This window comes from Fusarium falciforme, chromosome 7, assembly GCF_026873545.1.
Source record: "Fusarium falciforme chromosome 7, complete sequence".
NCBI classification, from domain to species: domain Eukaryota; kingdom Fungi; phylum Ascomycota; class Sordariomycetes; order Hypocreales; family Nectriaceae; genus Fusarium; species Fusarium falciforme.
The window spans coordinates 2,035,143-2,059,013 of NC_070550.1; the positions used below are offsets into that span (position 1 = coordinate 2,035,143).

Consider the following 23,871-nt stretch of genomic DNA (forward strand, 5'->3'; position numbering starts at 1 on the left):
AGAACTCAACTCAGCTAGTCAATAAGTGTATTTATCAGGATATACAGATTGTACAGGTGCGGCCAAAGCAACGCAAACATTTACCAAAGAGTCTGGATGAGCGTGTTTTGCCCTTTGACCTCGGCAGCGGAGGAAGCATAGTGCTGACCCATCCAATAATAGCAGGAGCCTCAAGAGAGATCTTCGTACCAGTAGCAGTCGTCTCCATCTTGGTCTTTGCGCTGGAAGAGTCCTGCTTGTGGCTGGCGCCCAGGCTAAAAGGGCCATAGCCGACTTTGAGGTTGGCGTCGAAAGAAGACGACTCGATAGCCTCTTCGAGGTTGGTAGTATTTCCGCGGAACTCGAGTTCCACGTTGGAGGCCATAATAAATGCTGTGGGATACGAGGGGAAGTAGGAGTACTTTTCCAGACCCTTGGTGTCCTTGTTGTTGATGTATGTGTGAAGATCGTGGGGACCAGGAGAAAAGGCCACGTCAGGTCCAACGTTGAGCTCGGAATCGGCAAAGAGCTCGCCGTGCAGCCAGTTACGGTTAATAGTCACCAGGAGTGCCTCGAACGAGATGTCGATATCGCAGCTAGCGGCCGCCTGAGATGCTTTGCTGTTGATACGTCAGTAGCTGTTTATACAAAATGGGTGAGTTCAATTGACGAGCTGGCTTGGGAATAGCTGAAGCCACCCGATGCAGAGAGCAGACCACTGCTTCCACTTGCACTGAGAGAGCTCGAGGAGGACTGCCATTCCTTGCTCGTCTCTTGAGAAGATACCGAGATGCTGACGTTGATCTGTGTAGACAAGTGTTAGCAATGACAAAGTAGGGGAGCAATGTCTGCCCTTATCTTGGTCCACTTTGATGGCTCCTTAGGTTGTCCAGGTGCTGTACAGTTGCGATTGATAGCAAAGCCTTGAACTCATTAGCATCAATTCTCGGCCAAAATGTAGTGACGACCTACGTGGGTAGGCCCATCTCTCATCGGCATCCATGTAGTTAGACCTCACAAGCTCCTTGCCGTCCTCCTCAGGCTGTATGAGGTCCTGGATTGCTGGGATGGCAATGTTTGACTTGAAAAAGTCCTTGAGACCTTGCTCAAGAAGCTCCAGCTGTCCCTCAGCATCCTTGATCATTCTCTTGATCCACTTGACCTTGTCGACCTTGCTCATCTTCTGCATCTCCATGACGTTCTTCTTGTTGTTCTTGAGGTTCGCCTGGCCCTGAGCTTGGAGAGCTGCTTGAGGATTTCGCTGGGCTGTCTGAAGGTCCACCTTGGCAGGTGTCGTGCCATTGGTGGTAGTGTCTGCGGGCGTGTCCGGGGTTGTGCCATCAGCAGGCTTGTTCTTGGGAGGCTCAACTGTTTTTCAGCAGCTTGAGCCTCGTAAAGCGCTTGGTATGCCGCCTCCAGTTTCTTTTCTTCTTCTGGTTCCTCACGCTTTGTCCCATTCTCGGCTTCGCCTGTGGACTTAAGCGCCTCCTTCACCTCGTCAGTCAATTCCCCAAGAGGCTGTCTTGCGTCAGAAAATAATAGTTTGGAAGTTTGGAAGCAATACTTACATCCTGCAGACCCCGGTATGAGGAGAGCAATCTCTTGATTCTCTTGATCTCAGACTCATAGTCCTTACGACTCAGTTCCTTATTCTTCTTGTCCCAGGCCTCCGCTTGCTTGGCACAAAGACCAGCCCTGTCACATAATTAGCACAAGTCGGTATAGTACAGTCGATGAACAGACCAGTTGGGAGGGCTTAGGTCAACCTCTTGCCACTCGGTGGTACCATCAGGATCGATGACGACCAAGTTGCGCGAGGCTTCCTTGCTCGACTCCACGCGTTTCATGGCCGATGAGACGTCAACAATGCCGAAGTAGTAGTCGGCCTTGTACTTGCAGCCATTCACAATCCCTAAGACATGATTAGCATGTCAATGACGTCTGAGGCGGGCGTTACTCACAGTCCATGTACTTGGTCTGGGCATGGTTCTTGTACTGTACAGCTGTTTTAGAAAGAGAATATCGACGGCGAAACATCGCCGCTTTATGCATGGTATAATAAGCCCTAATACTAACTAGAATACTAAAGTAGAAGTTTTTAAAACTAAAAGTATAAAGCATCTCGCTAGGCCTAGTATGAAGTATAAATTTAGATTTAGAGTCGCAGTATCTATTACACCTAGATATAACGCAACCATTTTGCGTAATGTATCAACTGAATATATTTGAGAGATAATGTCAACTAGGATTTAACTCTTAATACTATACTCCTGATGCATCTAGCGACATAGCCCAGGCCCGTAATTTGACCTATCTCCTTCCAGAAAGTGCTCGGAGGGTCATCAATCAGAGCTTGAGCCTCGTAGCTATTTATCAAAGGTCTCTCCCAGACGAGGTCAATTTCCGATGCTTTCTTTACTTTGGTCCTCTTTAGAACCTTCCAGAAAACATAAAGGACCGGGGCCGTGATCTGCATAGTGTAATTTGCAAAGAAGCTCTCAGCATTCCATGGGGAAAAGGCTCTATAGCCGTAGCTATAGCCCACCAGGATGATTAAAAATAATGAAATCCAAGCTCCGTACGGCTGAAAGTACCCATAATAGGGCAAGGTCTTTCGATCAAGTCCCTGTACCTTACAGGCGCGATGGTAACGAATGAAGGTGATAGATATCACAATATAGTTCATGATAGCACCGCCAGCGATGAGCGAGAGAAGAATGTTTAAAGCCTTAGCAGAGCCGCTGCTGACAGAAAGAAATGACAGGAAAGGAAATAGCATGGTGATCATAAAGCAATATATAGGAATGCCCTTGTTCGTGCATTTCTTGAGAAAGGCAGGCGCCTGCCCTTGCACAGCAAGGCTGTAAAGGCACCGTATCGCGCAGTACGTATAAGTATTGCCAGCAGAGAAGATGCTGGTAAAGAGTAAAGCGTTCACAACGTGGGGCAGAACGCCGATGCTCATGTTAGTCATGGCAATGACGTATGGTGAGGCCGCGGCCGTGGAAGAACCTTCGCCGGCGATATAGATGCGTCGCAACTCTGGATCATCGTAAGGGAGGACAATTCCCACAGCAACGGCGCTGCCGATGAAGAAGATACCAAAGCGAAGGTAAACTGTCTTGAAGGCGGTCTTGAGGTAAATGCTGGGGTGTTTGGCCTCTGCTGCAATCATCGAGATATAGTCGGGCCCCACGATGATGAAGACTGCAGTAACGAGGGCCTGCAAGAAGCCCTCAAACCGTCCCGGCGCTCCGGTGGAACTGAAACTCGCAAAAGCTCCAGGGTCACTCCAGTAACGGAAGCCGTATGCGTCGCCCTGGGGGTTGCCTCCGACCATTGTGATGAAGGTGAAAGAAAACAGCATGAACATAAGGATGACCTTGCCACCTGAGAGCCAGAACTCAGCCTCTCCGAAGATGCCCACGGCCACTGCGTTGAGCAGACTAAGTATTGACGAAATATTAACATTTCAACTTCTTCTTGGGCGCTTGTAAGGGCATTCGAGTTTAATAACTTACCCATATGAGATGATAACACCCAAGCAGAACCCAGCAGTTGGACCAGGTTCAACGACATTTGGTGCCCAGAACGAGACTATGACGTTCAGCGCCACGATCTCGAACGGGATCAAGAGAGCCTCGTAGAAGAAGAAGTTCCATCCAATCATAAAGCCGAGAGCCTCGTCGACCCAAACACCAGCGAGCTGGATAAAACCTCCAGCGATGGGCATATGCGTTACCATCTCAGCAGCTGAGTTGTTGATAAGAGATACAAGACAGCAGTAGAGACAGTAGCAGAGGAGGAGACTCCCTGGCCCGCCTTTAGCTAGGCCTCCGCCAATGCTGATGAAGAGGCCCGTGCCTATCGTTCCTCCAATAGCGATAAGCTGAATATGGCGATTATTCAGGCGGCGACGGAGGCCATTTGTATTAATCGAGGTGGATTCGATGGCCTGTTCACGGTGTTCAGCCTCGACATCTTTGATCATGGCGCTTCCGGCGTGCTGGTAAAAGTTTTTCCCAGAGCTAACAGCCATTGCGCTGAAAAGGAAGGCCAAGAAGTGTCGGAATAGGGCTCTTGTACAATGGAAAGTAAAAATATTGCTCTGGGATTTGGAAAAGCGGTGCGCCTTAAGCATATAGCTCTTTTAAAGCGAGGCAAAGATCACGGAACCGTGTACTTATATAAAGAAGTGAACTGGTTCTATACGTGGCGAGCCAATGATATACCAAGGCATGGGCAGTGCTTCCATGGAGCTCTCCTAAGCTATCCTATCTGACAATTGACTAACAGTCAAGAATTCAGCGTGTAGTCGTAATGGGCTCCCCCGCTTTCACACCATGGTACTGGGGTCCAAACTCTGGGGCCCCGGATTCCCCGACCGGCATCGTCGCCGGACCGTGCCCACTGAGACGATCGAAGGGTGCTTGGTGGGCACGGTCCGGCAACGCCACGCTTCGGCTCCTCGAGATCACTAATAACCGAACCGGCACCCCGGAATCATCTTAAGAAACTGCCCCCGAATGATTAGTGTCAGTGTAACGCACCATGTTCAAAATCTCCAAAGAATTGAGAGCAGTTATGCCCCGCGTGCTCCATCTCGGTAAGGCTGCAGGCAAGCCTGGGCAGGTTTACTACCCGTAAGCTCCAACCCGACTTCTGAGACGGATTCAAAGACCAATGCTAATTTCATCGGCAGTCTACAGCTCAGGGAGACTGAGAAGCCTGTCCCCGGAGAACATGAGGTCCTCGTTCGGCTCAGGGCGGCTGCGCTGAACCACCGCGATCTGTTCGTTCGGCATCACCAGTACCCCGCCATATCCCTCGATCACCCCATGTTATCAGACGGCTGTGGAGTGATTACTGAGCTTGGGAGAGGGGTTTCTAATAACTCCCTCCTCGGGGAAAATGTCCTCCTAACACCCATGCGAGGCTGGATATCTGATCCAGCTGGACCAGAGGACCAAAGAAAGTGGTCTATCATCGGATCAACCCGTCTCTACGATGTGGGCACAGCGCAAGACTATGTTTGTGTTCATCAGGACGAGGTTGTTCCGGCTCCGAAACACTTGTCTGCCGTGGAGGGGGCAGCTCTACCACTGGTCGGACTCACAGCCTGGCGGGCATTAACTACCAAGGCTGCTATCCAGCCAGGACAGAACGTTCTAATCACGGGCATCGGAGGTGGTGTTGCTCTCTCAGCCTTACAGTTCAGCGTGGCTATGGGCGTCAATGTCTTCGTTACCTCTGGTAGTCAAGAAAAGCTCGATAGAGCTAGGAACTTGGGTGCACAAGGCGGTACCATCTACAAAGCGGAAAAATGGGAAGCCGACATTCGACAGCAACTTCCATCATCGAGGCCGTTCATTGATGCTGTTATCGATGGAGCAGGCGGCGATATCGTTAGCAAAGCCGTAAGGCTTCTTAAGCCAGGTGGTGTTATTGTACAGTATGGTATGACCGTCTCCCCAAAGATGAGCTGGACTATGCCGGCTGTTCTTCTGAACGCAGAATTAAAGGGAACCACGATGGGTTCCAGGCAAGAGTTTCGGGATATGGTCGCCTTCGTCGACCGCACGGGGATCCGACCAGTGATCAGCAGAACAGTTCAAGGGCTGAGCAACCTCAGGGACATTGATAGCCTCTTTGACGATATGAAAGCTGGACGTCAGATGGGCAAGCTCGTTATTGAGATAGAAGATCAAAGCAGCCCCAGGATCTAGAATTGTTCATGCACTAGATTAAATCCCATGCCTTTCATCCCCACAATTACTTCATTCTATTCGCTTCGTTTGTTTAAGAATGGCATGCTGTCCTCGTTTGATCGCAGTTATAGCTATCTATATTGCACCAGGCTTCCAAGATAATAAAGAACACATTTTTGGTCTACCATTGATCCAGGACGTCCAAATGTAAGTAGTTTATGAATAATAATCGTCGCAAACCAACAGACATTCTATACTTCCACATGCCATGACACTAGGCTCAGCCAAGCCAACTAGTTAGTTTCCCTGAAGAAAAGCTCTATGTACAACAAGCCATTTCTATCGCCACATCATCGCAGCACTGTTGCGATAGCAGTTAGGCTCTGGCGCGGATGAGAAGTATGGTGACGCGTTTGCGTCGCTCAGCTGAACAACCGGCTTCAGCACCTGGAATTGGCCCCAGTCACCTTTCAAGGTAGACATATAAGGTGAGTCTTCTCCAAAGTACTTCGGCATCGCTTGACTCCATGCCTTGAGTACTACGTCCAACAGCTCGAGTACAAAAAGGTCAGGGCCAGTCTCGTTCCAGCCGAACTTCTCGTTGCAGCCCTGTACCACCTCTGGTGAGTATAACCCGACCTCAGGGCTTAGATGAAGAGCAGCCGCGGCCATGAGAGAAGCAAACACGTGATAGGAACCGCCCTGACGTGCACGATCTCTGATAGCCATCATAGTACCGATGGATCCGATCAAACCTGTGAGCATATCCGGTACAGGCAAAGCGGGTAGCACGCATGTTCCGTCTTTGTGGCCCAAGCTTCGCCCAGTGACGTAGGAACACCCAGAGGCGGCGTCGGCAATTTGTTGCCAGCCAGGTCGCTCTGCCATAGGTCCATCTGGCCCGTAACAGTTCTCCTCCACATACACGATGCCCTTGCCTCTCTTGCCAGCTATTTCTAGGAGTTTGTCAAGGCTGAGCCCATTCCGGGCAATCACTCCTGGCCTATAGCCTTGGATGAAGACGTCTGCGTCTGCAATTAGCCCGAGCAAGTGTTTTACCTCATCATCTCTGGCCAGGTCAACATCCGTGGTTCTGGCGCCAGCATTCAGGGTAAGTTGAAGCGACTATGACATGTTATTAGCTTCAATACATTCCTGATATAGCCAGACGAAGAAGCAAGGAAAAGGATAAGAGTCCACCAAGTGAAGAGTGCCTGAGGACATGTGAGAGGGTAATAATGGCTTACATTGAAGTCAGGGAGGCGGCCGCAATTCACGCGGATCACATCCGCTCCAAGAGCAGCCAAGGTCGTTCCGATCACTGGACCTGCAATGATGCGAACAAGCTCCACGACCTTGATGCCGGCCAGGGGCCTTTTATCGGCAGATACTGGCAACGGAATGGCCGGCGTAGGGACTGCATGTGTCTGCTGCTTGTAGTTGATCAGGGGGTGCTTAGACAAGTCCTTGGCCATGCGTGTCTGTTTCCATCCAGCCGGAGTATAGCAGATACTTCCACAAAGGCCTTGAACTAAGTTCATCATCTCCAGCTCATGCGCTCCGAACTTGCGTACATGTTTGGCGATGAATTGATAGGCCGCGTCATTACTGCTGCAGTTTTGTGATGGGTCTATGCCAATGGTCTGAAGTACCGGATCTGCGCCTAGAGACCCATGCAATTGAAACCAAACGCCTTCGTCCTTGGTCTCGTAGTTTGCGGTAGCACGCAATTTGAGTGGCGTTGCGAAGATGTCTCCTTCGAGATCTTTAGGGAAGATGGCGGCTAGCTTTCCATCCCTGGCAATCTCCCGGACGGTTTGGCCGTTTCGCTTACTCATGCCCACGCTTCCGAGCCAAAATGCAGCATGATCGGTATCGACAGACACAGTCCGGCTGGAATTTTGTCCGTCTCTAAGCTCCAGCAGCTCGTTAGCAACTATGCCGCTCATAGCATGCAAGGCGCCAGCGATCACGGCCGATTTCAATGGACCGGGTACAATTGTCTGAGGGGAACCCATGAAAGACACGGCGTTCAGAATCGCGGGATCTTTGGTGAATCGCGGCGTCGCTTCCGCCAGCACCTTGAGAAGTCGACGTGCATCATCAGGCACTGGCAGTGCCTCAGAGTCGATCCAGGACCCCAGTCCGTAGATATCAGCACCTGAAACTATCCGCGCCATTGTCGGTGTTTGAGGAATAATTCAGGAATAATTAAATAATTAATGGAGGAGTATAATGGGAACAGATTATGTCAAGCAGTCAGGAATGCTGACTCTCTGGCTTCACTTTATCGAGTGACCAGGTTTAGATGAGCGACTTCAGTAAGCCTGTCTTATAAACATTATGCCTAACCTCTTGACGGAACCAGAAAGTACATACGGCAATTCCCTCATGAAGCTGCTATCCGCCTTGAGCTGTTCGGCTCAAGGGTTTATCTCCGTGTGGGGAGAGTGGGCACGGTCCGTAATTATTAATTCGGGTATCGCAAAATGCACACTCCCAGTGTGGGCTTATAACTGACCACCTGCAGCTAAACGAATTAGGCATCGAAAACGCACCCTTTGCATGAACGCCGTCGGCCGAGGGTCTTGGGATGGCTGACAACCTTGGCATGACGACGATGAAGAATGCGGAGTGTTACAGAAGGACAAAGTAGAGTAGGGAGGGAAAGACTTCTCTACATTCATCACTTTGGCATTTTAGCATGGCGCGAGATTATTGCACAAGGTTGCAGTAGTTATTATGTGACTGCTGGCTGGTCCTAGGTTACTAGCCCTAATCATAACCCTTCATGCCTCGATGAGACACCGGTTTTCGAAGCATCTTATGCGGACTTAAACCGGTAGATGATATCCTCGAAACGGCCTTCAGGAAAGACATACAGCCATTTGAGCGTCTCATTGGGCCCACAGAAGACACCGTGCATCGCATCACCGGGGATCCAAAGCATGCTACCCTCGGTAACATGGTGCCTAACCCCGTCGATCTCCACTTCCCCAGACCCCGCAAGCACGTAGTAGATCTCTGCCTGAGTGTGCTGGTGGAGAGCGAGTGTCCCGTTAGATGGACAAGTCGCGATCCCCGCACACATCGAGTCTGAGCAGGTACTCGGCCTGGAGAGCAGTGTCTGCCAAATGACATTACCGTAGTTCGCGTCGGGGAACGAGTTGAGTGCCGTCTGACTGACTTTGACTCCGTCTAGGATCACCGGTGAGAGGTCGTGCATTCTGGCGCCGTTGCTGTCAGATTAGAAGCCATGTCAACTTTTCGAGCTCTGATATGTTTGTAAATGCTCATTGTAGCTATGACAAGCCGCAAAGAGGAGCCCTTATTGCTCGAGCTACTTACGTAGGTAATTCCATCCGTGGGTACTCTGTCGCTGGCCGATAGTCTTCGTGGTTTGAATGACGGAATCCTCCTATGTTTTCCGAGTATCTCATCAGGCAAAGATAAAGATGTATCGTTTCTCAAAACATCGAGCTCTATGAAGTCGTCCATTCTTGCCTTTTCTATCTGATGGACCGTTGCAACTATTGCAGCTGAGGCCGAATTACTTACGAAACCGAAACTCGAGATCAGCATCTAGACGTGGTCTCGAACACTGGGGAATGGAGCCGGTCCGGCCCCAACTTTTAGACCATGCAGTCTATCTCTTGGCCTCTAGGCCCAAAACGGGCATTTTTTACGGCACGTAGAGGGGTTTTGTAAGATCCCTGTATCCACATGCGCGCTTCTTTAGTTAGCCCCGCCGGTCCGGATCTCAGACCGTGACCTGTCCAGAAGCAGCTCATCGACTCCATCCATGCGCAAACATCCGCTCCGTGTCCTACTATGCGATGGCGAGTAGAGCAGATGCTTACTTCCCGGTGCAGCGCATTGACCAGGCATGCCTACAATGCCGGTACGCAATTGTAACCCTTTGTGCGCACTCGCGCTTTGGCCGGCGAGAGCTGATTCGGGAAGACGAAAGAAATGCCGGTGCACCGGCGATCGACCTGTCTGTGGACAATGCCAACGAGTCAACATTGGTAAGTGATGCTCGAAATGTCAACCTTGCCCGACTTGGGTGTAACGGCAGAAGACTGCGCATATCCCGTCGAAGTTTCTCGGCAGCAGGCTCAAGGGCAACAAGGGCCTCATCCAGCGAGCAGCGACAACCCCGACCTTTCACGAGGAACCCCCGAGTCAAGCGACACACAGGTATGTATTGACTCCATCTTCATCACTGAACAATGCATTAAAACCTGGCTGTTAGACCTCAGAATTCGTAAGTAAGATTGCAAAACTTGAAGCAAAGATCGAGACAATGGGATCGAGCCTACAACGGTGAGGTTAAATACCCCCACCAGGGAGTCAGTCATGATACTGAACGACGTGCTAGGATTGAAAGATGCCTCGCTTTGCTATTAGACAGCAGTAACCTGGGTGGTATGGGGTTGCCAACATCTTCCGGACACCCTGAGAGCAGCCCGAGGACAGGGTTTGGGACTGCAGGGCAAGGCACCAGCAGGTTCCAACGTTCGCCGCAAAATGATCCTACGCTCGAGGGCTTTGGAACGCCGGAGGATGTGTTCATGGCAGTCATTGATTCATACTTTACTTACTGCCAGAACCAGCCGTACTCGTTCTTTCATGAGGAGACCTTCCGGCAACGTTTGTCCGAACAAGCTATCCCTAGGCATCTAGTCCTAGCCGTCATGGCGACTGCAACTCGATTCTGTTCGCATCCGTACTTTTCGGGGCGTGCATTGGAGATGTCTGTCGAATATGCGAACAGATCTTGGAAGCTCATTGTGTCGGACTGTTTTACCGTCGGCAAGGTGGCAGAGGTATCGACTGTCCAGACGGTCGCCTTGCTAGGCTTGTTCGACTTCACTGGTACGTTTCTCCATCTTCTAACATCCGAGATCCAAGCATGATGACTATTGTGTCTTACACTTTATTATGCGTATAGCTGGTCGATTACGCCATAGCTCAGCGTGGGTCAAAGTCGGCCTAGCCGTCAGGATCGCACAGGATTGCGGACTCATGCTAGAGAACGCAGCGCATCTCTCGTATGCGGAACAGGAAGAGCGACGACGGGTGTTTTGGTCAGTCTATCTGTTGGATCGCTTGGTCTCCTGCGGCCGTGGTCGACCACCGGCCATCGTTGACGCGTCGTGCCACGTGCAGCTGCCGTGTGACGAGTCAACATGGAGAGAGGGCCTATGGGCCAAAACACAATCGTTGGACGAGATGACAAACCGAACGCTTTCAGTATCTCAACTGCAATGCCCTTTGGCTCAGGTCATTGCTATTGCGCAAATCCTCGGCCGATGTGCGCAATATGTGCTTCAAGACTTCAACATCAGAGGCCCATATCCACCCTGGGATCCTGGCTCGGACTTCGCCGGCATCGAATCTGATCTTCTACATTTTGAAGCGTATTTGGAGATACAGAGACCAGTCAATGAGATGCTCGCACCTCATATCTCGGCTGAAGGAGTAGTGGACAGCCAGTCTTCAGGGCCGATCATCTTCTCTCGAGCACTGTTCCATCTCTGCTATTGTCTACTCAACCATCCATTCTTATTACGGCGCCGCATCAACACATGCCGCAACCTTGCGCCCATCAGTTTCATTAAACGGTCATCTGACCTAGCTTGGATTCATGCACAGCAGATGATGGCTCTTATCCGTGAGGCGCGCAAGTTAGGCTGTTCATTTCACTCTTCATCCAGCGGCTATGCGGTGACGGTCGCGGGCTCCATTATCGCGTTACGGACCTATGACGAGGAATCTTTAGCTTGTGAACAGGCTCAAATACTGCTTGAAGAGGCCTTTCTCTATCTGGACATCATTGGCCAGCACTGGAGTAATGTTAGAACAATGGTAATGTGCTTGATTTCAGCTTTTGCGTTCTGTGTACACTGATGATTCTCAATAGGCTTCGACACTTCGCCGAATAGTCTACGATGGGGTTTTAGGACCTCACCTGAACAGCCTCGCGCAAGCTTTGACCTTCACGCCTGCCGAGGAAGAAGCTCTATGGGCGGTGGTCGACTATAATACCATGTCAAACCAACTCGGCGAAGATGCGATAATGAGTTGGCAGGAATCAGATGGCCCAATGCCAAATTCGTGGATTGATTTGTTTGGTCCCATTGACTATGCTTTGCTATCTAATTTAAACGCCGCAACTCAAGAGTAATTGTCAACGGGAACTAAGGGCCGTGCTTTAGAGGTAGCATGCTATTTCAAAGTTTCATAATTGACTCTCTTACATATGCATTGAAGCTATTAGGGCTTTGCCATGCCAAATTTCCACTTGAAACGAGATACATGGTTACTGTCTTCCAGCTTCGCTAATGATAAACTTATGTACGTCTAATAGGAATGAAATGGTAAATAGGCTATAGCTTGGAGTTCCGCGCAGCGGAGCCCAGAGAATCAAGAGCCTCGTAGACCACACTAAAGTCTCGGTCTCCAAACTCCTTGGACCTGGCCAGTGGTCTATACGTCTCCTCAACGCACCGTCCCACCGCGAGAGGGACATTGGCCTCTTCGGCAGCCGAAATAGCGAGAGCAAGGTCCTTGTGAGCCAGTTTAGTAACGAAGCCGCCCTCGTAATTCCGGTGGGCTGGAGGGCTAGAGTCTCCGGCTTTGACCTCAGGGACCGGGTGATTGATCTGTACAAGAGCATTAGCGCATGCTCCTACTAGAAGGTCCTGATCTGCTAGAAGCGAGACCGTTTGAAAACCTACTTCACTGGACCAGCAACGCCCCGTGGAGCTGTTAATGATGTCGGCAAGTACTTGCGGATCAACTCCGAGCCTTTTGCCCAGTAGCATCGCTTCACTTGGTTTCATTAGCCTCTGCTTTCGAGTATCCGGGGTTCCGTCTGTTTCCTAACTCACCTCAAGCCAAGCATGGTGATGCCAAGTAGAAGACTGTATATCATGGCGAGTGCCCGAGGTCAGTAATTGTGTCGAAATCGGCCGGTGGTGGGGCGATGTACTTATTCGAAATCTTCGCGGCAAGTCCAGCACCGAGGTCACCACAATATGTGACCTTGCGAGCCATGGATTGCAGGACGGGGACAGAGCGATGGTAGGAGGTCTTGGATCCGCCAACCATGATTGCCAATGTGCCTTTCTCTGCACCAATGACACCTGTGTCATCGTGGATTAGTGGTGATGACAGAACTGGGTCACTCGGCTTACCTCCTGAGACTGGGGCGTCCACCAGATCTGCCCCGATTTGTCGCAGCTGCAAGGCGACTGCCTTGCTGACACTTTGCTCAATGGTAGACTGATCAATGCAGAGAGTTTCTGCGCGCTGATCTTGACTTATATCCTTGAGAGCGCTCAGGACACTCTTCCCTTCGCCAACATAGACCTCCTGGACGTGCTTTCCAGTAGGAACCATGCTGATAATAGTAGAAGCTTTCTGTGTTACATCGTAAGGTGCTGTAAGGCGTTAGCGGTGCCACTAACATACCTTAAAAGTCTCATCTCATGGTGCATACTTACATGAGCAACTAGTGAGAGGCACATTGGGGTGCTCAGAGTCGTGGTATTTAATGATATTGTCTACTGCGGCCTGGTTCACATCATACAATGCGAATCCGACCTCATTTCCACTCTCTGGGTTCCTGTATCTCGACACAAGGTTATTGAACTAGTCAAGTTAGATCGCGTTTCGCAGAGTCAGATCTGCAGCAGCTGACCATATGATTGCCCATGGCGCCAAGGCCGATGAAGCCGATTGTATTAGACCTGTCAGTTGAGAAAGCCTTGGCTGATGTTGCAAAAGAGTTCTGGGTCCCTAATCGGAAACGATACTGGACTAAGTCCTGAGCACTTAGACGCCCTTGCTGAGCACGAGAAAGGTTTGTGATGAAGCTGGTCTGTCGGAGAATGTTATGGGCGCGCATGATTAATAGTAAAAGCTGGCACGCAAGAACGGCGACCGGGAATAGAGTAGATGAAGGTTTCGCAGATACTCCAGGAGAGCTCTCTAGGAATAAAGGACGAGTTCAAGATGACTTTTGAATGGGCGCAAGGTCACCAGCCTCACGCTGACTTGGTCATTGGTGCCACACAATTGCCGGCGCGTATGAGTGGAGCCGGTCCGGCCTCCGGATATGGTGGCGGTCTGGGGATCATATGCGACAAGAATATGGACCACATGCCCCCATGGGTCAGCTTTCGATGGCTTCAAAACAGCCGGTAGGCGCGAGTAGCCGGCCGAGGATTCCAAAAGACCGAGGATATTCTACATCCGTTGGTCCTTGCATCAACTCTCGGCTATCAACGTCGGATCACCCTTCTGCTTTAATTGTTTTCCCTTTATGTAGGCCGACTATTTAGAGTTATTTTTGACATCGAGATGTGTTTTTGTATTTCTATCTTAAAGATCAATCATGGCTGCACCTTTAAGACGATTGCGACTGCGGCCCATCCCAGTTGTCTTTCAACCTACGCTGCAAACACTGCCCCGATCATCAAGAATGTCACACCAAGCTACAAGCAGACTCTACTCCGTTGCATCTCAGCTCGGAGTCAAGTCGCCCGTCGTCGACTCCAACGCTGGATACCGCACGAGCCACGAGCCGATCTAAAACCCGCTAGACACCTCGAACTTCTTGGACAATGCCTTTGTTCCTTCTGCCGCGTCTGACTGGATCAGCTCAAAGGATCCTGCAACGAACCACCCTGTAACAGCGGTCGTTGAATGACGGAAACTCACCATGATCTTGCTCAAGGGAATCATGCCATCGACCAGTCGAGCTTCGTTCACCTTGACAGTGTGAAGGGTCTCTGCGTGTTTATTTTTGTTCCACCAGTAGCCACCGCTCCTACTGGTACGAGTGAGCAACCTGTCCCCCCTTAGTCAGAATCAATACTCACCCACTGTTAATGATGGTTCCGGGAACCTGGACCGTCATCAACTGCTCAGGTGCAACGGGAAAAGACGCCTGAAGTGCTTCACGGATAGAGTAGACAACAGGTAAGCCACAGTCTTTGAGCCGGGGAACGACTCTGACCTTATAGACAGCCGCAGCTTGCGCAGCCATTGACTCAGCCATCTTTTCCTTGTCGACAGCCATGTTGACCTGGGAGTCTGTAGCGGTGGTATTGGCAGGAGGTGAACGAGAAGATGAGTCTGAACGATGTAGTCCACCAGATTCTGGAGGAGGTGTTCTGGGAGGGGTATACATCTCAGAGACTTATTTATACTGAGATCAGAAGACGAGTCTCTGCCCTCTAATGCGGAATGGGCACCAAGACGGAACAAAAGGGCCTTGACAACCGCTTATTGTTTTCAGCTGCGCCCAGCCCTTATATGGTTATGGTCCAGAACTGGTCCTGTTCCGTTCATCACATCCAATATCACGCAGAGTTAGTCGCTCAGTAGCGACTAGTGACTTGGCAAGTGTCATGCGGGCCAGCGCTGCCACGGCCAGCCATTCCATGTATCTTGGTCGATGGGCATGATAGTTTCTACAGGTGCACCGGAATGGGTCGACTCGCATTCCAGATCCAGTCTGCAAATGATGCTCCAAGCCCTAGCCAGTGCCAAGAGCGAGGGTTTAACAGACCAGGACCTCCATCGTCGCATCGTGATTACACAACTTGGTGTTGAACTAGGAATGACGGTCATCGGTGGCACAGCGGCTGAGGGGAATAACGACAGGCTCGAGCCGTTCCGTCCCGTCTATAGTCCTCTCATTAGATCCAGTGCTTTTATGTGGGGGCAAGCTCCATCCGACAAGGTCCATGTGGAGAATCAAGGCTCTTACAACACTATCCAGCTTCACCGAGAGCATGGCGTTGGTACTTTGGATCAGAGCGTGACTGCTCGATGTCATCGCTCTCTGTTGCTCGATCGCAGTAAATATTTCCATCAACAGTGCTGATTCTAGCTTGACAGCATAGCCAGCAGTGTCGACGCCAGTTTCGATTCTGCGAAGAAAGTCCTGTGTGACCACATGGTTGTCCTGGACAGCGTTTCTGAGAGCCTCTATATCATTGCTAATAGATATGTTTTCACGACTATCAAGATTAGTAGACATCCTTCAATAGGTGCAGGTTTTCTTACAGAATCAATGCTTGAACAACAGTCTCTAGCACTGCTGTGGCCTTGAAAAGTTGGTCTTGGACTTAGGTCAGCTTCGCCTGATTGAATAGATAAGTGACGGTTGATTTTGACTTCTCCCATACACCCTTGCCGCTTTTCAGTTTGTCAATGGTTTTTTCGAGAGCTTCAAGCTCGCCTTCACATATTATAAGTGTCCTAGCGATGAGATCACCTGCTTCGGCATGGCGACTACTGAGTGTTGGCGCGCTGGGCCGAATGAGCTCGATGTAACTGTTGAGTAGACTTAGGTGGTGGCAAGCGTATTCAATATTTTTGCCTTGGTCTTTCAGAGCACTGAAATACGTATGGAGACCACTGCACGCGGTAGTGCCATGAGAAATAATACCGGCGTTACCACTGACGATGGACAGCGGCTCGCCCATATCGAATGGTTGGCCTACAAAGAGATGGATGGAGAGAGGAAGATGATGATTCAGGATAACCTCGAAGCTACATTCCTCCAGTAACGTTAAAAAAATTTCAAAACACCTGGGCTGCTGTTCAACTATTGGGCATACGCGCAAGTCGTGTCACAAGCACCTGAACCCGGCCGGAGCACTGACAATCAGTCTCATGAGTGGTAGTGGTTAATCGCACAAGCTCACTGACAACTGTTCCTCAAGAGACTTACCCGTGCTATAGCTCAAACGGCATTCTCGGTGAGCTAGGTCTAACACGTCGATCATTGCCACAAGCACTATAAAAATGAACAGTCCTCGGTCTTCTGGCTCAGTTATCCCTCAAGGGCCGGGCTTCAACTATAATAAAAAACACATTATCAACACATCATAGCATCATATCCAAATGCTAACACAGTGACCTATTAACAGCCCTATTAGGCTTGAATCTCTTGTGTGACAAACCGCCATATGTCTTGGGCAATACTGACATAGTACGAACCGTCTGCATTGCATCAACTAGTGTTTCAAGACCTGTGTTACGGTCCCCCTATCGCTTAATGCTGCCAAAAGAAGAAGCTAGCGCAGTCTTTCAAGGCTGATTTACTCGACACTGTGGGGGACGGCAGCCCAAGCATGTGCGTGAAGAACGTCGCGTGTGACCACAAGCGGCCTTGATCACGCGTTGCAAATCCATTCCTTATAGGGCTGTGCAGCCTCAAGAATGCCAGCGGCCCAGCCCGAGCTCAGCACCACCTCATCTTAGAGCGCCGAGAGCTCAGCTCCAGAAACGGTTTACAAGGGCATAGTGAGCTCCCCGTCCACCTCCACAGCCAGCTCAAACAACTCGGCCCACTCTGCATCAGTAAACGGCTCAATGCCTTCCCCTTGGAACATATTCAATGTGGAATCAAGAGCATCAAAGTCCCAATCCATGGTTTCTTCCAGTCTCTCGCCGCCATTTCCCGCGTGACTCTGCTCCCGCGTGACGTTCCGGGTCGTGCTCGCGATGAGCTCAAGCACAGCCTCAGACATTTGCATAAACGCGTTTGCGTGACGCTGTACCGTCTGCCACTCGGCCGTAATCTCGCTCAACGTTTCACCGCATAGTTTGAGCGCGTTGACAACCGTGTCCAACTCCGAGGGCGTCAGGCTGACCCCGCCGTTGTTTTGACGTCGATGCTCTGGTATGCCTACTGCACAGTAGAGAATGCCAAATCCTGATTTTAACACGTCTTGCACGTACGTCCAGTTAGGTTTCAAGAAACCGTCGTTAGACTGCTTCTGATACGCCAGCAGAATTTGGTAAGCCGAGAGGGTATACTGCCACAAGTGCTCGATACTCGCAGTCGCATTCTGCGCGTTGTCCGAGGGAAGAACCAGATACGACAAGAACTTCATCCGCTCACGGTGAAAGTTGATATCGAGATATTGCTTGGTTTCGTATGCGTTTGTAGGGGTAGGCTTGACAACACTAGAGTTGTACCAAGCCTCAAGCGCATCGGTCCATGTTTTCGCAGTCTCTATCTGCTCTGCCAGAGAAGCTTGTTGTCGTGATAAACGGTTCAAAGCTATCCGCGCATTCGTACCAAGACGTCGTAGGAGGGTGTGTCTCACCAAGTTTGTCACTTCGGTATATCGCCCAGGAATCTCTGGCTCGCCCGCCTTGATCTGGTCGTCATCCTGGTTAATTGGAAGCTCGATGGTGATATCTTCTTCAGCCAGAGCTACCGGTCGACCCAAGTTCTGGCTGCAGTGTCGATCCGAGATGTATGCAGACCAGAATATTTTTCGCCGTAGCTGTTCTTGTAGCCGGTCGTGCTCCGCCGTCTCCCGACTATGGAAGCCAAACTTCACACAGACTCTCATGGCTTGTCTGATAATCTCCCAAGTACTCGCGATGCCGACGTCGTGTAGAGTAGCAAAGACAAAGACTAGGAGCAGGTTCTGTATCTGTACAGGAGGCGGCACTTGACCAAGGTGAGACTCCTTGCTCATGGCGGTCAGATAATGGTCCCTTGCGCAATCTTCTTTCCAACTCCCAGGAGAACGCATGGCCCCGATAGCAAATATCATGTGGAGCTGAAAGAGATCTTGAGCTTTTTCATGTGCAGTATAGGCCGGGGTGCCAGTATACAGTCGCTCAAGCTGCTGGAAGACATCTGCTTGTCTCATGAATGGCATAGTAACGTGTAATGCATCGAAGTACAGCTTGACAAGTGCGACAGCGTCACCGAGACTGGGAAGAGGCATCTCTGTGGCGCGCACCCTTTCTATGTTTTGTTGTTCGTGTTCCTGGGCTGCAGAGATACCCAGGCGGAGAACTGAGTTATCTGAACCTCGAGAAACGGCGGCGGCTACTAGCTGTCCGAGACTAGGTAGATGCTTATCAGCAATTGTATAGAGGTCAAGGAGATGAGTCAATCATACCTGAATATACTCCCGGAGCCGCTGTAATTGGGGGAAACCTTGGGCAAAGAGCTGGAAGATGTAGGGTTAGAGGCAGGTCCTCCTTCAATCACGCCCTCAGGCTGAGAATGTCGGTTCTCACGGATAGCAAATCGCAGACTTTCGGCCCTGTCGCGAAGGCCATCCACGTAACTGATGCAAGATCATATGAGCGGTGTCTAGGCTAAACGTCCAACATTGCATACCTCCTCGCGTGAAGCTGCCCTGACCCGGGGTCCACGGCGATACATTGTTCTCCAAGTCTCGCGCAGTTGTTGCATGACTGCGACAGTCTGTCGCACTACGTATGAAGAGTCAGATAGACGGCACAACGACAGAGGACGTTCTTGAAGGGTCTGGTACTTTTAATTTCTTGCTTTTGCATGATACACATGCTCCCTGGGTAGCAGTCACTAGATTTGATGCCGCATGAGAGCCAGCCTCTGGTATTGACTGCATCCTTTCTTGGTGTTTGTTATTTGGATAGTGGGTGCGGGGTGTAAAACCAAGGGACCGATGGGTCGTTCACGTCACCAATCATCACTTTTGGCCATATAGCCGATTTGACTAACATTTACTCGGCGTTTCCCGGGCCAGTCATCTGGGCTTGTCGGACTTGCCCGGCGGTCGTTGATCAGCTCGATTTGGATTTGAGGGTTGGAGAAGTCGTGCTGGAGGGAGTCTTTCCGGTTGGCTGATTGACGAGAAAGCCATTACAATTCATTGGTACGGGGTGCTAGTCCTCCCGTTAAGCTAGACGGCTTTGGTCAATTCGGTATATCAGATGTTGATGAGCGGTTCAGATACATAACACTTCTACTCGCCGCAACTTCTTAGTAGTCGTTGAGGTTTCCAATCGTGACCCCCTTGACGTTCTGATATTCGGCCAGACCGTACTTGGAGCCCTCAATGCCAACACCGCTCTCCTTAATGCCTCCAAATGGCGACTCACATGCCGTCATAATGCCGGTGTTGACACCCACCATACCGCACTCAAGCTGACGAGCCACTCTCATAACGCGCCCGATATCCTTGGAAAAGAAATACCCTGCCAAACCAAATTCCGTATCGTTGGCCAAGGCTATAACTTCCTCTTCAGTCTCAAACGAGAAAATGGCCGCGAGGGGTCCGAAGGTTTCATCAGCTGCAACCTCCATCTCCTTTGTTGCACCCGTGATGACGGTGGGCTCGAAGAAGAAGCCGTCTGTACCTGGCGGTTTGCCGCCGGCTCTCACGACCGCCCCCTTTGAAACGGCGTCTTTTACCTGGTGCGCTACCTTGTTCACGGCTGCGGCGTTGACGAGGGGCCCGAGGGTCGTGCCTTGCTCAATGCCCTTACCAAGAGAAAGCTTACCCACACGCTCCACGAGCTTAGCTGTAAATGTTTCCACGACCGAGTTTTGCACGTATATCCGGTTAGCACACTATGTCAAGGTTAGCCGAGTCAAGGGCCTTGGGCTTGATGAACATACCACGCACGTTTGGCCGGCGCACCTAAACTTGGCAGTCAAGGCTCCTTGTACTGCGCAGTCCAGATTCGCGTCCTCAAATACGATCAAAGGCGCATTTCCACCTAGCTCCATGCTCACTTTCTTCATGGTCCCTGCCGCCAGTTTCGTGAGCATCTTGCCTACTCCTGTAGACCCGGTAAAGCTCAGCTTCTTAACCTTGGGGTTCGTTGCCAACTCAAGAGATGCCTGCCGATCCTTTGTGGGAACCACGTGAATAATTGACTCTGGGATGCCAGCTTTGACAGCTAGTTTTGCCAATGAGATGGCGCTGAACGGTGTCTCGCTTGGTGGCTTTATCACCACGGAGCATCCAGCGGCGAACGCAGGTGCGATTTTCCTCGTGATCATCGCAGCCGGAAAGTTCCACGGCGTTATAATACCACAGACTCCCACGGGCTCCTTGAACGTGAGCACCGCGGTTTCATGAAAAGACGAGGGAATCGTCTCGCCATAGGCTCGGGTGGCTTCTTCGGCAAACCAGGAGACGTACGAGGCTGCCATTTTGACTTCGCCTTGAGCTTCGGCCAGGGTCTTACCATTTTCCAGCGAGAGAATCACAGCCACTACAGGTGAGCATGCTGTCAGCAAGAGAAGTCAATGCAGTTCCACCGTTTTGTCGCACGTACAATCATCGGCATTCTCAAGAATCAGCTCGTACCACGACCTAAGGAGGCTTCCCCTCTCCTTAGCTGTTGTTGAGGACCAAAATTGTCGGTATCCTTTATCAGCTACATCAATAGCATCGACAAAGTCTTGATGTCCGAAGTCAGAGCATTCCCGAAGGACTTTGCCAGATGACGGTTCGTAGACAGGGAAAGATTTGCCGTCTGGTGGGGTTCTCCATGAACCTGCGACCAGGCCGCGAGTGTCAAAGAGGTCTTTGTTTGTGATGGGAATTGGGATACCATGCCCATTATCTTTGGCAGTGTTGGGACTCATGGTGATGTTTTTGCCTATTCGAAATGCCTCTGGGTGGAGGATGTTGTGTTGACCTGTGTGCTTTCGTTCTCTGAACTTGTCTTATTTCTATCACACGCAGGACTACCTTTCGGCATTGACTAGATGTTCAGTTCCGTCTACTCAACCAATGTCAATGAGCGGACGGATCCGGCTCTACTACAAACACAGAGTGGACAACCCCGATTCAGTTGGAGATAGCCAAGCGAACGGCAAGCTGGAGCGGACAAGGCCGACCCACCAGCCACGGGCAAATCCGACATCTCCAAGAGAAGTTGTCTGCACCCCGCATGCCCCGGAAACAGTCTCTTCAGGGCGGTGGTCGTGACTCATGCGCAAGGATGATCAAGTCCCGACCTGATTCCTCGTGTGGCGAACCTGCAGAAAGTGGATGCTATGCATGCATGTTCAGGGTTTTCTAATCATCTGTGAGTGATGTATCATCCTAGCCATTGTCGTCTGTTGCAGTTCTCTTGTTAGATCAAGACTGTACCATAAACAACAGCAAGGAGCACATCCTTCAACAACGACGATATTACCCAGTAGCTATGACTGCAGCGACATTCTCGTTGGCCTGGGCCCCAGGAATCGTGGAATTTACTGTGTGTTCCTGTTCTGTAGTTATTGACTGGCACTGGGGAGTAGAAGTCTCTCTCAGTCCATGTAGGCGTGCCATTCCCTCACCAATTGAAGTGAATTTGGTTGAGTATCTAGTTTAACGCGTGCGTACATGACTACTGCATACAACACAATCCGCTCCACATTCATATCGATCACAATTACTATCGATGTTGCAACAGCTTCTGACTTTGCGTAGTAGTATCTATTTAGTTAACCATAGTTCCGTACTATCACCAATCAAGAGGCATGGCATAATACGAGTTTAACGCTCGCCATGCTCTTCCCTCACAGTGTGTACCTGTACAATGGCGATCGATCACCCATGGCATCCAGCTCCTCGGGCGTATACTTGGCAAACACTTCCTCCTCTGTCATCTTGGCCCTCTGGGTGTTGATATACTTATACAGGGCCTCAACCACCAGACAGGCCAAGACACCAGCTGCCACAAAACCCAAGCTGGATCCGAAACCAGTAGGATACTTGGGCTTCTCGCTGTCAATGTAGATGAAACCACCGATGATGCCTCCAACGTTGCCAATGCACAGCATAAAGGCAATACCCATAGCCCGCTTGGAGGGGCCGGCCAAGTTGTTCAGGTTCCACGCGTTACCACAGGGGTTGATAGGGTATAAACCCAGACACGCTAGACAGATGCTGAAGTAGCAGGCGGGGACATTGTTCGTGATATCGCCAGCCATAGCAAAGAGAACCGAGTAAGCCACAATGACGACGAGCTGCGGGCCAACAATAAACGGCATACGCCAGCTGAAGCGGTCGGCGAACCAAGAAGAAACGAATGCGGATATGGCGCCGATGATATAAGGGGGGATAGTCAGGAGTTGTGCTCGAGTAGCTTCAAAGCCCATGTTGCGGACAATTTGCGGCATGGTAAACTTGAGGGCGTTGTTCGGCACCGTGTTGGACCAGTAGATGATTCCATGCATCCAAATTTGCCAATCGCAAAGGACACTGATCAACGCCTTGCGAGTGTCAGACCCGCTGCCCTCGCTCTTAGCACGCGCCATAGCTCGTCGAGACGGATCTGCGCGCTGGCGAAGTTCCAGATAGCGAATCTCATCAGGCTCAAGCCATCCGCTCGATAACGCGGGCGAGTCAATGAGCCAGAAGTAGGTGAGCACTCCGAGCAGGACGGTGACGATTCCCTCGAGGAGGAAGATCCAGCGCCACCCCTCCAAACCACCGACGCCGTCCATCTGGGCGATACCGGCCGCGAGCATTCCGCTAAAAGCGCCAGCCAGAGCAGAAGCCGTGTAGAAAACCGCAATACGGGTTTGCGTCTCGTTGGGGAGGTACCATTTGGAGATGATGAGGATTGAACCGGGGAAGAAACCAGACTCTGCATGAGACACTTTTGTTAGCTCTCTACTCTAAGCAAGGCAAGGTCAAGAAGCAAAGATAGATGTACCTGTCGCTCCAAGCAATAGGCGAATAGCCAGAAGGCCACCAAAGTTCTGGGTAAGGCCAGAGAATGTCATGACGAGCCCTCAGGCAATGACAATGGCGGAAATGTAGATAGAAGGACGCTTCATCTTGTTGAGGTAGTGGTTGCTCGGGATTTCTAGTTTCCATCATGTTAAAAAAGATCAACCGAGAGCAAGGTAGAAGATAGTAGATTTACCGAAGAGGATGTATGGGACATAGAAGATGCTGAGACAAATTCTGTACTGGTCATCTGTCATGCCGAGATCTTCGACAAGTCCTTCAATTTTTGCATTGCCTATTCCAACAGGCATCAGCACGCATCTCAATAGACAATGGATAGAAGACACTTACCAATATTAGCCCGATCGATATAAGCAAAAAGATACAAGAGCGTCAGGAATGGCACCAGCCGCACATCGACCTTCCAAAGGACCTTTTTCTTCTTGTCCTCGGGGAATTCTCGAACAAACGCCAGTTCCTCATGGGTCAAGCCGGACGCTTCGTCCAGATCTCCCTCTTCGTGTGCGTAAGACAGCTTGTTGCTGACCTGCCCAGGCAGGTCGTGGAGTTTGGCGGTTTGATCAGGAGCCGACATTATGCTTTGGACAAAAGAGAAAAGGGTCTGGGAAGAAGGACAAACGATGAAGAGACTCGCCTGCCGTTGTTGACTGGAAGTTCATCTC

The 23,871-nt window shown here is 50.7% G+C and overlaps 9 protein-coding genes and 1 pseudogene across 10 annotated transcripts, besides 1 other annotated feature; 2 read left to right on the forward strand and 8 right to left on the reverse strand.

Annotated features, from left to right (window-relative positions):
- Window positions 1-85: 85 nt before the first annotated feature.
- On the reverse strand, window positions 86-4,018 carry NCS54_00923700 (annotated as a pseudogene). The gene is made up of 8 exons: window positions 3,501-4,018; window positions 2,243-3,425; window positions 1,941-1,974; window positions 1,723-1,891; window positions 1,548-1,674; window positions 1,425-1,497; window positions 948-1,347; window positions 86-599 (listed from the first exon to the last, which is right to left on the reverse strand).
- Window positions 86-4,018: a sequence feature.
- A 512-nt stretch (window positions 4,019-4,530) lies between these two features.
- Window positions 4,531-5,705, forward strand: NCS54_00923800 (PKS-ER domain-containing protein; the record flags this gene model as incomplete). Its single annotated transcript, XM_053154591.1, has 2 exons — window positions 4,531-4,622; window positions 4,682-5,705. The coding sequence occupies 2 exons, from the start codon at window positions 4,531-4,533 to the stop codon at window positions 5,703-5,705; spliced, it is 1,116 nt and encodes a 371-aa protein (XP_053010566.1).
- A 321-nt stretch (window positions 5,706-6,026) lies between these two features.
- Window positions 6,027-7,867, reverse strand: NCS54_00923900 (Hypothetical protein; the record flags this gene model as incomplete). Its single annotated transcript, XM_053154592.1, has 2 exons — window positions 6,027-6,812; window positions 6,935-7,867. 2 exons carry the CDS (start codon window positions 7,865-7,867, stop codon window positions 6,027-6,029), a joined length of 1,719 nt encoding a protein of 572 aa, XP_053010567.1.
- A 644-nt stretch (window positions 7,868-8,511) lies between these two features.
- NCS54_00924000 (Cupin-2 domain-containing protein) lies at window positions 8,512-8,913 on the reverse strand (the record flags this gene model as incomplete). The annotated part of the gene is made up of 1 exon (XM_053154593.1): window positions 8,512-8,913. One exon carries the CDS (start codon window positions 8,911-8,913, stop codon window positions 8,512-8,514), a length of 402 nt encoding a protein of 133 aa, XP_053010568.1.
- An 809-nt stretch (window positions 8,914-9,722) lies between these two features.
- Window positions 9,723-11,877, forward strand: NCS54_00924100 (Fungal-trans domain-containing protein; the record flags this gene model as incomplete). Its single annotated transcript, XM_053154594.1, has 5 exons — window positions 9,723-9,887; window positions 9,943-10,013; window positions 10,069-10,565; window positions 10,642-11,558; window positions 11,614-11,877. The coding sequence occupies 5 exons, from the start codon at window positions 9,723-9,725 to the stop codon at window positions 11,875-11,877; spliced, it is 1,914 nt and encodes a 637-aa protein (XP_053010569.1).
- A 202-nt stretch (window positions 11,878-12,079) lies between these two features.
- On the reverse strand, window positions 12,080-13,410 carry NCS54_00924200 (Hypothetical protein; the record flags this gene model as incomplete). Its single annotated transcript, XM_053154595.1, has 7 exons — window positions 12,080-12,355; window positions 12,431-12,524; window positions 12,584-12,616; window positions 12,685-12,838; window positions 12,890-13,135; window positions 13,199-13,346; window positions 13,396-13,410. 7 exons carry the CDS (start codon window positions 13,408-13,410, stop codon window positions 12,080-12,082), a joined length of 966 nt encoding a protein of 321 aa, XP_053010570.1.
- Window positions 13,411-15,315: 1,905 nt separating this feature from the next.
- NCS54_00924300 (Hypothetical protein) lies at window positions 15,316-16,192 on the reverse strand (the record flags this gene model as incomplete). The annotated part of the gene is made up of 3 exons (XM_053154596.1): window positions 15,316-15,724; window positions 15,771-15,825; window positions 15,895-16,192. 3 exons carry the CDS (start codon window positions 16,190-16,192, stop codon window positions 15,316-15,318), a joined length of 762 nt encoding a protein of 253 aa, XP_053010571.1.
- Window positions 16,193-17,002: 810 nt separating this feature from the next.
- On the reverse strand, window positions 17,003-18,936 carry NCS54_00924400 (Fungal-trans domain-containing protein; the record flags this gene model as incomplete). The annotated part of the gene is made up of 3 exons (XM_053154597.1): window positions 17,003-18,581; window positions 18,638-18,738; window positions 18,862-18,936. 3 exons carry the CDS (start codon window positions 18,934-18,936, stop codon window positions 17,003-17,005), a joined length of 1,755 nt encoding a protein of 584 aa, XP_053010572.1.
- A 552-nt stretch (window positions 18,937-19,488) lies between these two features.
- NCS54_00924500 (Aldedh domain-containing protein) lies at window positions 19,489-21,105 on the reverse strand (the record flags this gene model as incomplete). Its single annotated transcript, XM_053154598.1, has 3 exons — window positions 19,489-20,079; window positions 20,128-20,729; window positions 20,793-21,105. 3 exons carry the CDS (start codon window positions 21,103-21,105, stop codon window positions 19,489-19,491), a joined length of 1,506 nt encoding a protein of 501 aa, XP_053010573.1.
- Window positions 21,106-22,029: 924 nt separating this feature from the next.
- On the reverse strand, window positions 22,030-23,783 carry NCS54_00924600 (MFS domain-containing protein; the record flags this gene model as incomplete). Its single annotated transcript, XM_053154599.1, has 3 exons — window positions 22,030-23,102; window positions 23,385-23,483; window positions 23,540-23,783. The coding sequence occupies 3 exons, from the start codon at window positions 23,781-23,783 to the stop codon at window positions 22,030-22,032; spliced, it is 1,416 nt and encodes a 471-aa protein (XP_053010574.1).
- Window positions 23,784-23,871: the final 88 nt, after the last annotated feature.